Here is a 12,265-nt window from a genome sequence, read left to right on the forward strand (position 1 = left end):
AGACTACTGATCTCCAGCTCCTAATAGTGGTGTATCCTGGTTGTTACTAGAGAACAGACTACTGATCTCCAGCTCCTAATAGTGGTGTATCCTTGTTGTTAATACAGAACAGACTACTGATCTCCAGCTCCTAATAGTGGTGTATCCTTGTTGTTACTAGAGAACAGACTACTGATCTCCAGCTCCTAATAGTGGTGTATCCTTGTTGTTAATACAGAACAGACTACTGATCTCCAGCTCCTAATAGTGGTGTATCCTGGTTGTTACTAGAGAACAGACTACTGATCTCCAGCTCCTAATAGTGGTGCATCCTTGTTGTTAATACAGAACAGACTACTGATCTCCAGCTCCTAATAGTGGTGTATCCTTGTTGTTACTAGAGAACAGACTACTGATCTCCAGCTCCTAATAGTGGTGTATCCTTGTTGTTAATACAGAACAGACTACTGATCTCCAGCTCCTAATAGTGGTGTATCCTTGTTGTTACTACAGAACAGACTACTGATCTCCAGCTCCTAATAGTGGTGTATCCTTGTTGTTACTACAGAACAGACTACTGATCTCCAGCTCCTAATAGTGGTGTATCCTTGTTGTTACTACAGAACAGACTACTGATCTCCAGCTCCTAATAGTGGTGTATCCTTGTTGTTACTAGAGAACAGACTACTGATCTCCAGCTCCTAATAGTGGTGTATCCTTGTTGTTACTAGAGAACAGACTACTGATCTCCAGCTCCTAATAGTGGTGTATCCTTGTTGTTACTAGAGAACAGACTACTGATCTCCAGCTCCTAATAGTGGTGTATCCTTGTTGTTAATACAGAACAGACTACTGATCTCCAGCTCCTAATAGTGGTGTATCCTTGTTGTTAATACAGAACAGACTACTGATCTCCAGCTCCTAATAGTGGTGTATCCTTGTTGTTAATACAGAACAGACTACTGATCTCCAGCTCCTAATAGTGGTGTATCCTTGTTGTTACTACAGAACAGACTACTGATCTCCAGCTCCTAATAGTGGTGTATCCTTGTTGTTAATACAGAACAGACTACTGATCTCCAGCTCCTAATAGTGGTGTATCCTTGTTGTTACTAGAGAACAGACTACTGATCTCCAGCTCCTAATAGTGGTGTATCCTTGTTGTTAATACAGAACAGACTACTGATCTCCAGCTCCTAATAGTGGTGTATCCTGGTTGTTACTACAGAACAGACTACTGATCTCCAGCTCCTAATAGTGGTGTATCCTTGTTGTTACTAGAGAACAGACTACTGATCTCCAGCTCCTAATAGTGGTGTATCCTTGTTGTTAATACAGAACAGACTACTGATCTCCAGCTCCTAATAGTGGTGTATCCTTGTTGTTACTACAGAACAGACTACTGATCTCCAGCTCCTAATAGTGGTGTATCCTTGTTGTTACTAGAGAACAGACTACTGATCTACAGCTCCTAATAGTGGTGTATCCTTGTTGTTACTAGAGAACAGACTACTGATCTCCAGCTCCTAATAGTGGTGTATCCTTGTTGTTACTAGAGAACAGACTACTGATCTCCAGCTCCTAATAGTGGTGTATCCTTGTTGTTACTAGAGAACAGACTACTGATCTCCAGCTCCTAATAGTGGTGTATCCTTGTTGTTTCTACAGCCATGTTCTATTGGTTAGTATTAAAAGCACCTATATATGTCTGAAACTGTCATCCACGCTAGTTGCCACTCATGTCAGCTGAACATGGCATCTCATCTTCACCTGAAGACCTGACTCCAGATCAGCCTGTAGGTGAAACTACCCATCAGTCTGCAGTATTGAATAAACAAACAAACGACTGAAGACCTGACTCCAGATCAGCCTGTAGGTGAAACTACCCATCAGTCTGCAGTATTGAATAAACAAACAAACGACTGAAGACCTGACTCCAGATCAGCCTGTAGGTGAAACTACCCATCAGTCTTTCCTCCAGCGATCCTGGATCTGTTAAACCCATTCCTGGACGCACACGGACACCGCTGATACTCTGCTGACGGACGCACAGAGAGAGGTAGAGAGACAGACAGACAGACAGACAGAGAGGCAGACAGACAGACAGACAGGCAGACAGACAGACAGACAGACAGACAGACAGACAGACAGACAGGCAGACAGACAGACACAGACCAGACAGACAGACAGACAGGCAGGCAGGCAGACAGACAGACAGACAGACAGACAGACAGACAGACAGACAGACAGACAGACAGACAGACAGACGGTATCAGTATGTGGTATCGGGACGGACGGACAGAGAGAGAGGTAGAAAGACAGACAGACAGGCAGACAGACAGACAGACCAGACAGACAGGCAGGCAGGCAGACAGACAGGCAGGCAGACAGACAGACAGACACAGACCAGACAGACAGACAGGCAGACAGACAGACAGACAGACAGACAGACAGACAGACAGACGGTATCAGTATGTGGTATCGGGACGGACGCACAGAGAGAGAGGTAGAAAGACAGACAGACAGACAGACAGACACAAACCAGACAGACAGACAGGCAGGCAGACAGACAGACAGACAGACAGACAGACAGACGGTATCAGTATGTGGTATCGGGACGGACGCACAGAGAGAGAGGTAGAAAGACAGACAGACAGACAGACAGACAGACAGACAACGGTATCAGTATGTGGTATCTGGACGGACGGACAGTGGGAAATACTCACCACGTCTCGGTCCACTATGGCAGCCATCATCTCTGGAGGTTCATCCCGGTCATAATATTGACACTGTTTATCATCTGATAGAAACAGGCGGAGAGGGAGGAGGGGGGGAGAGAAGGGGGAGGGGGAGAATAGGGAGGAGGGGGAGAGAAGGGGAGGGGGAGAATAGGGAGGAGGGGGAGAGAAGGGGAAGGGGGAGAATAGGGAGGAGGGGGGAGAGAAGGGGGAGGGGGGAGAATAGGGAGGAGGGGGAGAGAAGGGGGGAGAATAGGGAGGAGGGGGGAGAGAAGGGGGAGGGGGAGAATAGGAGGAGGAGGGGGAGAGAAGGGGGGGGAGAATAGGGAGGAGGGGGGAGAGAAGGGGGAGGGGGAGAATAGGGAGGAGGGGGGAGAGAAGGGGGAGGGGGGAGAATAGGGAGGAGGGGGGAGAGAGGGGGAGGGGGAGAGAGGGGGAGAGAAGGGGAGGGGGGAGAATAGGGAGGAGGGGGGAGAGAAGGGGGAGGGGGAGAATAGGGAGGAGGGGGGAGAGAAGGGGGAGGGGGAGAATAGGGAGGAGGGGAGAGAAGGGGGAGGGGGAGAATAGGGAGGAGGGGGAGAGAGGGGGAGGGGGGGAGAGAGGGGGGAGAGAAGGGGAGGGGGAGAATAGGGAGGAGGGGGGAGAAGGGGGAGGGGGGAGAATAGGGAGGAGGGGGAGAGAAGGGGGAGGGGAGAATAGGGAGGAGGGGGAGAGAAGGGGGAGGGGGAGAATAGGGAGGAGGGGGGAGAGAAGGGGGAGGGGGGAGAATAGGGAGGAGGGGGGAGAAGGGGGGAAGAATAGGGAGGAGGGGGGAGAGAAGGGGAGGGGGAGAATAGGGAGGAGGGGGGAGAGAAGGGGGAGGGGGAGAATAGGGAGGAGGGGGGAGAGAAGGGGAGGGGGAGAATAGGGAGGAGGGGGGGAGAGAGGGGGGAGGGGGAGAATAGGGAGGAGGGGGGAGAGAAGGGGAGGGGGAGAATAGGGAGGAGGGGGGGAGAGAAGGGGAGGAAATTAGAATAGTGCTATGAGCTTATTCTCAAATGTGCCGAATACAACAGGTGTGTAGACCGTGAAATGCTACTTACAGGCAACTGCAGAATGTTTTATTAAAGTAAGAGGAAACTATTAGCTAAAAAATAATATACAAAAATAAACAATTATAAAGTAAGAAAAAAAGTAACCCAATAAAATAACAATAACAAGACAGGGGTACTGGTACTGAGTCAATGGGCTGGGGTACTGGTACTGAGTCAATGGGCTGGGGTACTGGTACTGAGTCAATGGGCTGGGGTACTGGTACTGAGTCAATGGGCTGGGGTACTGGTACTGAGTCAATGGGCTGGGGTACTGGTACTGAGTCAATGGGCTGGGGTACTGGTACTGAGTCAATGGGCTGGGGTACTGGTACTGAGTCAATGGGCAGGGGTACGGGTTAGTCCAGGTAATAACAAGGCTATTTACAGGGGTACTGGTACCGAGTCAATGGGCTGGGGTACGGGTTAGTCCAGGTAATAACAAGGCTATTTACAGGGGTACTGGTACTGAGTCAATGTGCAGGGGTACGGGTTAGTCCAGGTAATAACAAGGCTATTTACAGAGGTACTGGTACTGAGTCAATGGGCTGGGGTACTGGTACTGAGTCAATGGGCTGGGGTACTGGTACTGAGTCAATGGGCTGGGGTACGGGTACTGAGTCAATGGGCTGGGGTACGGGTACTGAGTCAATGGGCTGGGGTACTGGTACTGAGTCAATGGGCTGGGGTACGGGTTAGTCCAGGTAATAACGAGGCTATTTACAGGGGCACTGGTACTGAGTCAATGTGCAGGGGTACGGGTTAGTCCAGGTAATAACGAGGCTATTTACAGGGGTACTGGTACTGAGTCAATGTGCAGGGGTACTGGTACTGAGTCAATGGGCTGGGGTACGGGTACTGAGTCAATGGGCTGGGGTACGGGTACTGAGTCAATGGGCTGGGGTACTGGTACTGAGTCAATGGGCTGGGGTACGGGTTAGTCCAGGTAATAACGAGGCTATTTACAGGGGTACTGGTACTGAGTCAATGTGCAGGGGTACGGGTTAGTCCAGGTAATAACAAGGCTATTAACAGGGGTACTGGTACTGAGTCAATGGGCAGGGGTACTGGTACTGAGTCAATGTGCAGGGGTACGGGTTAGTCCAGGTAATAACAAGGCTATTTACAGGGGTACTGGTACTGAGTCAATGTGCAGGGGTACGGGTTAGTCCAGGTAATAACAAGGCTATTTACAGCGGTACTGGTACTGAGTCAATGTGCAGGGGTACGGGTTAGTCCAGGTAATAACGAGGCTATTTACAGGGGTACTGGTACTGAGTCAATGTGCAGGGGTACGGGTTAGTCCAGGTAATAACGAGGCTATTTACAGGGGTACTGGTACTGAGTCAATGGGCTGGGGTACGGGTTAGTCCAGGTAATAACAAGGCTATTTACAGGGGTACTGGTACTGAGTCAATGTGCAGGGGTACGGGTTAGTCCAGGTAATTGAGGTAATACACTACATTACCAAAAGTATGTGGACACCTGCTCGTCCAACATCTCATTCCTAAATCATGGGCATTAATATGGAGTTGGTCCCCCCTTTGCTGCTATAACAGCCTCCACTCTTCTGGGAAGGCTTTCCACAAGATGTTGGAACATTGCTGCGGGGACTTGCTTCCATTCAGCCACAAGAGCATTAGTGAGGTCAGGCACTGATGTTGGGTGATTAGGCCTGGCTCGCAGTCAGCGTTCCAATTCATCCCAAAGGTGTTTGATGGGGTTGAGGTCAGGGCTCTGTGCAGGCCAGTCAAGTTCTTCCACACCGATCTCGACACAACATTTCTGTATGGACCTCGCTTTGTGCACGGGGGCATTGTCATGCTGAAACAGGAAAGGACCTTCCCCAAACAGTTGCCACAAAGTTGGATGCACAGAATCGTCTAGAATGTCATTGTATGCTGTAGTGTTAAGATTTCCCTTCACTGGAACTAAGGGGCCTAGCCCGAACCATGAAAAATAGCCCCAGACCATTATTCCTCCTCCACCAAACTTTACAGTTGGCACTATGCATTGGGGCAGGTAGCGTTCTCCTGGCATCCGCCAAACCCAGATTTGTCCGTCGGACTGCCATATGGTGAAGTTTTATCACTCCAGAGAACGTGTTTCCACTGCTCCAGAGTCCAATGGCGGCGAACTTTACACCACTGATCTTAGGCTTGTGTGCGACTGCTTGGCTATGGAAACCCATTTTATGAAGATCCTGGCGAACAGTTCTTGTGCTGACGTTGTTTCCAGAGGCAGTTTGGAACTCGGTACTGAGTGCTGCAACCGAGGACAGACGATTTTTACGCGCTACGCACTTCAGCACTCGGCGGTGCCGTTCTGTGAGCTTGTGTGGCCTACCACTTCGTGGCTGAGCCGTTGTTGCTCCTAGATGTTTCCACTTCACAATAACAGCACTTACAGTTGACCAGGGCAGCTCTAGCAGGGCAGAAATTGTACAAACTGACTTGTTGGAAAGGTGGCATCCTGTGACGGTGCTACGTTGAAAGTCACTGAGCTCTTCAGTAAGGCCATTCTACTGCCGATGTTTTTCTATGGAGATTGCATGGCTGTGAGCTCGATGTTATACACCTGTCAGCAACATGTGGCTGAAATAGCAGAATCCACTAATTTGAAGTGGTGTCCACATACTGCTGTATATATAGTGTATGTACATGCAGGTAGGGGTAAAGTGACTAGGCATAGATAATAGAAGGGGTGTCCACATACTGCTGTATATATAGTGTATGGACATGTAGGTAGGGGTAAAGTGACTAGGCATAGATAATTAACAGTGTAAAAAAGGGGATCAAAGCAGATAGTCCTGGCAGCCATTTTGATTAACTGTTTAGCAGTCTAGTGGCTTGAGGGTAGAAGCTGTTAAGGAGCCTTTTGGACCTAGACTTGGCTCTCCGGTACCGCTTGCCGTGAGGTAGCAGAGAGAACAGTCTATGACTAGGGTGGCTGGAGTCTTTGATACTTTTTAGGGCCTCTGACACCGCCTGGTATAGAGGTCCTGGATGGTAGGAAGCTTGGCCCCAGTGATGTACTGGGCCGTACGCACTACCCTCTGTAGCGCCTTGCGGTCTACAGTAATATCCTCTCTTCCTCCCTGGTGAATAAAGAAAGACTTTCTATGTTTCCTTTACTTGATAAGATATTTAACAGATCGAAACTATTCTCTTGGAGTCAAATAAATCATTTTCCTGTGTCATTTAGTTCCACTATATTTCCAGTTCAGTGTGTTTTAGTTCTGTATCAGGTATAAAGGACTGGAGTCATTCAGTGTGTTTTAGTTCTGTATCAGGTATAAAGGACTGGAGTCATTCAGTGTGTTTTAGTTCTGTATCAGGTATAAAGGACTGGAGTCATTCAGTGTGTTTTAGTTCTGTATCAGGTATAAAGGACTGGAGTCATTCAGTGTGTTTTAGTTCTGTATCAGGTATAAAGGACTGGAGTCATTCAGTGTGTTTTAGTTCTGTATCAGGTATAAAGGACTGGAGTCATTCAGTGTGTTTTAGTTCTGTATCAGGTATAAAGGACTGGAGTCATTCAGTGTGTTTTAGTTCTGTATCAGGTATAAAGGACTGGAGTCATTCAGTGTGTTTTAGTTCTGTATCAGGTATAAAGGACTGGAGTCATTCAGTGTGTTTTAGTTCTGTATCAGGTATAAAGGACTGGAGTCATTCAGTGTGTTTTAGTTCTGTATCAGGTATAAAGGACTGGAGTCATTCAGTGTGTTTTAGTTCTGTATCAGGTATAAAGGACTGGAGTCATTCAGTGTGTTTTAGTTCTGTATCAGGTATAAAGGACTGGAGTCATTCAGTGTGTTTTAGTTCTGTATCAGGTATAAAGGACTGGAGTCATTCAGTGTGTTTTAGTTCTGTATCAGGTATAAAGGACTGGAGTCATTCAGTGTGTTTTAGTTCTGTATCAGGTATAAAGGACTGGAGTCATTCAGTGTGTTTTAGTTCTGTATCAGGTATAAAGGACTGGAGTCATTCAGTGTGTTTTAGTTCTGTATCAGGTATAAAGGACTGGAGTCATTCAGTGTGTTTTAGTTCTGTATCAGGTATAAAGGACTGGAGTCATTCAGTGTGTTTTAGTTCTGTATCAGGTATAAAGGACTGGAGTCATTCAGTGTGTTTTAGTTCTGTATCAGGTATAAAGGACTGGAGTCATTCAGTGTGTTTTAGTTCTGTATCAGGTATAAAGGACTGGAGTCATTCAGTGTGTTTTAGTTCTGTATCAGGTATAAAGGACTGGAGTCATTCAGTGTGTTTTAGTTCTGTATCAGGTATAAAGGACTGGAGTCATTCAGTGTGTTTTAGTTCTGTATCAGGTATAAAGGACTGGAGTCATTCAGTGTGTTTTAGTTCTGTATCAGGTATAAAGGACTGGAGTCATTCAGTGTGTTTTAGTTCTGTATCAGGTATAAAGGACTGGAGTCATTCAGTGTGTTTTAGTTCTGTATCAGGTATAAAAGGACTGGAGTCATTCAGTGTGTTTTAGTTCTGTATCAGGTATAAAGGACTGGAGTCATTCAGTGTGTTTTAGTTCTGTATCAGGTATAAAGGACTGGAGTCATTCAGTGTGTTTTAGTTCTGTATCAGGTATAAAGGACTGGAGTCATTCAGTGTGTTTTAGTTCTGTATCAGGTATAAAGGACTGGAGTCATTCAGTGTGTTTTAGTTCTGTATCAGGTATAAAGGACTGGAGTCATTCAGTGTGTTTTAGTTCTGTATCAGGTATAAAGGACTGGAGTCATTCAGTGTGTTTTAGTTCTGTATCAGGTATAAAGGACTGGAGTCATTCAGTGTGTTTTAGTTCTGTATCAGGTATAAAGGACTGGAGTCATTCAGTGTGTTTTAGTTCTGTATCAGGTATAAAGGACTGGAGTCATTCAGTGTGTTTTAGTTCTGTATCAGGTATAAAGGACTGGAGTCATTCAGTGTGTTTTAGTTCTGTATCAGGTATAAAGGACTGGAGTCATTCAGTGTGTTTTAGTTCTGTATCAGGTATAAAGGACTGGAGTCATTCAGTGTGTTTTAGTTCTGTATCAGGTATAAAGGACTGGAGTCATTCAGTGTGTTTTAGTTCTGTATCAGGTATAAAGGACTGGAGTCATTCAGTGTGTTTTAGTTCTGTATCAGGTATAAAGGACTGGAGTCATTCAGTGTGTTTTAGTTCTGTATCAGGTATAAAGGACTGGAGTCATTCAGTGTGTTTTAGTTCTGTATCAGGTATAAAGGACTGGAGTCATTCTGCCTCATAGTAATAATTATTTGCCATTAACTAGTAGGCTACAGTTTAACCTGTAGTTGTTGGCTCTCTTCAAAAGTAAAAGATCGTCTTCCTGCTTAAGTTCCGAAATGTAATTTTCTTCTTTACCTTGTAAAGGTTTTTTCTAAGATAGTGATTTATTTGTCTTTATCTTTGTCCACTCTCTGTAAGTCGCTCTGGATAAGAGCGTCTGCTAAATGACTAAAATGTTAAATGTTAATGTAATTTCTAAATCAGATTTCACTTTAGCAGAGTATGAGATTATCATCCCCCTAATGCACCCCCTTTAAATGCATCCCAAATGATAAAGGGGGTCGGCTTTTCTTTGTCCTCTATGTCTACATTTGTAATGGTAAAGGTTTTTCTTTTTTCGTTGTAATACATTTGGTGTCCAGAAGAGGCGCTCTGTTCCTTCTCTAATACCCTTCTGAAGTGATACTGAAACAGCCAATGGTTGTGCTGTACTCTGCGTTAGAACGATCAGACATCTCAAGTAGCTCTCAGGATCCACTAACTCTCTGTGTAAAGCCCTATAGAGACCCTTAGTGGTTCAGTCTCACTTTAAACAGCACCTGATTTAAACCCCTAAAACATCACTCACATTTACAGCTCTTTCTCTCAACTACAATGCTGTTACAGTCCATTCATGGTGACATCTCATTTACTCTGTAATCCTGCTTCATAGAAGGCATAACCTTTTAGACTCAGTAAGTCCCAGTAACTTACAGTCCTGCTGCTCCGTGGCCCAGGCCGACCAGGCCGCCACACGACTCTTCACGTCCACCTGGGTGAGGGTGGCGGGGGGCTCGGGGGCGGGCGCCGCGGGGGGCGGGGGGATGACCCCATCACTCTTCAGAATCACCCTATAGGAGTATGGGAGGAGGAGACAGAGGCAGAACAGACAATCAGATCACCCTATAGGAGTATGGGAGGAGGAGACAGAGGCAGAACAGACAATCAGATCACCCTATAGGAGTATGGGAGGAGGAGACAGAGGCAGAACAGACAATCAGACACAGACCAGACACAGATACAATTCTCAGATACAAACAGAACCCCATGAATTGTACAGAACTGATACAGACATAGCCATGGAATGGAAACCAGCCAATCACAACAACTATTTTAACAACTACAGAAATCCATACCAACCACAGTTTAATCACAAAACCTTCAGAATCAGAATCCATTTTAACAGAGCTCTATAAAGTAACAGAACCCATTCTAACAGCTCTATAAAGTAACAGAACCCATTCTAACAGCTCTACAAAGTAACATAACCCATTCAAACAGCTCTATAAAGTAACAGAACCCATTCAAACAGAGCTCTATTAAGTAACAGAACCCATTCTAACAGCTCTATAAAGTAACAGAACCATTCTAACATAGCTCAATAAAGTAACAGAACCCATTCTAACATCTCTATAAAGTAACAGAACCCATTCTAACAGCTCTATCAAGTAACAGAACCCATTCTAATAGAGCTCTATAAAGTAACAGAACCCATTCTAACAGCTCTATAAAGTAACAGAACCCATTCTAACAGCTCTATAAAGTAACAGAACCCATTCTAACAGAGCTCTATAAAGTAACAGAACCCATTCTAACAGAGCTCTATAAAGTAACAGAACCCATTCTAACAGAGCTCTATAAAGTAACAGAACCCATTCTAATAGAGCTCTATAAAGTAACAGAACCCATTCTAACAGCTCTATAAAGTAACATAACCCATTCTAACAGCTCTATAAAGTAACAGAACCCATTCTAACAGAGCTCTATAAAGTAACAGAACCCATTCTAACAGAGCTCTATAAAGTAACAGAACCCATTCTAACAGAGCTCTATAAAGTAACAGAACCCATTCTAACAGCTCTATAAAGTAACAGAACCCATTCTAACAGCTCTATAAAGTAACAGAACCCATTCTAACAGAGCTCTATAAAGTAACAGAACCCATTCTAACAGAGCTCTATAAAGTAACAGAACCCATTCTAACAGCTCTATAAAGTAACAGAACCCATTCTAACAGAGCTCTATAAAGTAACAGAACCCATTCTAACAGCTCTATAAAGTAACAGAACCCATTCTAACAGCTCTATAAAGTAACAGAACCCATTCTAACAGCTCTATAAAGTAACAGAACCCATTCTAATAGAGCTCTATAAAGTAACATAACCCATTCTAACAGCTCTATAAAGTAACAGAACCCATTCTAACAGCTCTATAAAGTAACAGAACCCATTCTAACAGAGCTCTATAAAGTAACAGAACCCATTCTAACAGAGCTCTATAAAGTAACAGAACCCATTCTAACAGAGCTCTATAAAGTAACAGAACCCATTCTAATAGAGCTCTATAAAGTAACAGAACCCATTCTAACAGGCTCTATAGAGTAACAGAACCCATTCTAACAGCTCTATAAAGTAACAGAACCCATTCTAACAGAGCTCTATAAAGTAACAGAACCCATTCTAACAGAGCTCTATAAAGTAACAGAACCCATTCTAACAGAGCTCTATAAAGTAACAGAACCCATTCTAACAGCTCTATAAAGTAACAGAACCCATTCTAACAGCTCTATAAAGTAACAGAACCCATTCTAACAGAGCTCTATAAAGTAACAGAACCCATTCTAACAGAGCTCTATAAAGTAACAGAACCCATTCTAACAGAGCTCTATAAAGTAACAGAACCCATTCTAACAGCTCTATAAAGTAACAGAACCCATTCTAACAGCTCTATAAAGTAACAGAACCCATTCTAACAGCTCTATAAAGTAACAGAACCCATTCTAACAGAGCTCTATAAAGTAACAGAACCCATTCTAACAGCTCTATAAAGTAACAGAACCCATTCTAACAGCTCTATAAAGTAACAGAACCCACTCTAACAGCTCTATAAAGTAATAGAACCCATTCTAACAGAGCTCTATAAAGTAACAGAACCCATTCTAACAGCTCTATAAAGTAACAGAACCCATTCTAACGAGCTCTATAAAGTAACAGAACCCACTCTAACAGCTCTATAAAGTAACAGAACCCATTCTAACAGCTCTATAAAGTAACAGAACCCATTCCACTTGGTGTGTGATCCTAACAGCTCATAAAGTAACAGAACCCCATTCTAACAGCTCTATAGAGTAACAGAACCCATTCGAACAGCTCTATAGAGTAACAGAACCCCATTCTAACAGCTCTATAAAGTAACAGA

The 12,265-nt window shown here is 44.6% G+C and overlaps 1 protein-coding gene across 1 annotated transcript in view; it reads right to left on the minus strand.

Moving 5' to 3' along the window:
- Window positions 1-9,918, minus strand: part of LOC121561582 (epidermal growth factor receptor kinase substrate 8) — a gene marked incomplete at its 5' end in the record, with an annotated part of 53,879 nt that extends 43,961 nt beyond the window's left edge. Inside the window, 2 exons of the mRNA XM_045219446.1 lie at window positions 2,706-2,779; window positions 9,782-9,918. Coding sequence (XP_045075381.1) covers window positions 2,706-2,779; window positions 9,782-9,918 — 211 coding nt within the window. The remainder of the gene's footprint in view (window positions 1-2,705; window positions 2,780-9,781) is intronic.
- Between the last annotated feature and the right edge of the window lie 2,347 nt (window positions 9,919-12,265).

The sequence above is a fragment of the Coregonus clupeaformis genome, unplaced genomic scaffold (genome assembly GCF_020615455.1).
Source record: "Coregonus clupeaformis isolate EN_2021a unplaced genomic scaffold, ASM2061545v1 scaf2382, whole genome shotgun sequence".
NCBI classification, from domain to species: Eukaryota; Metazoa; Chordata; class Actinopteri; order Salmoniformes; family Salmonidae; genus Coregonus; species Coregonus clupeaformis.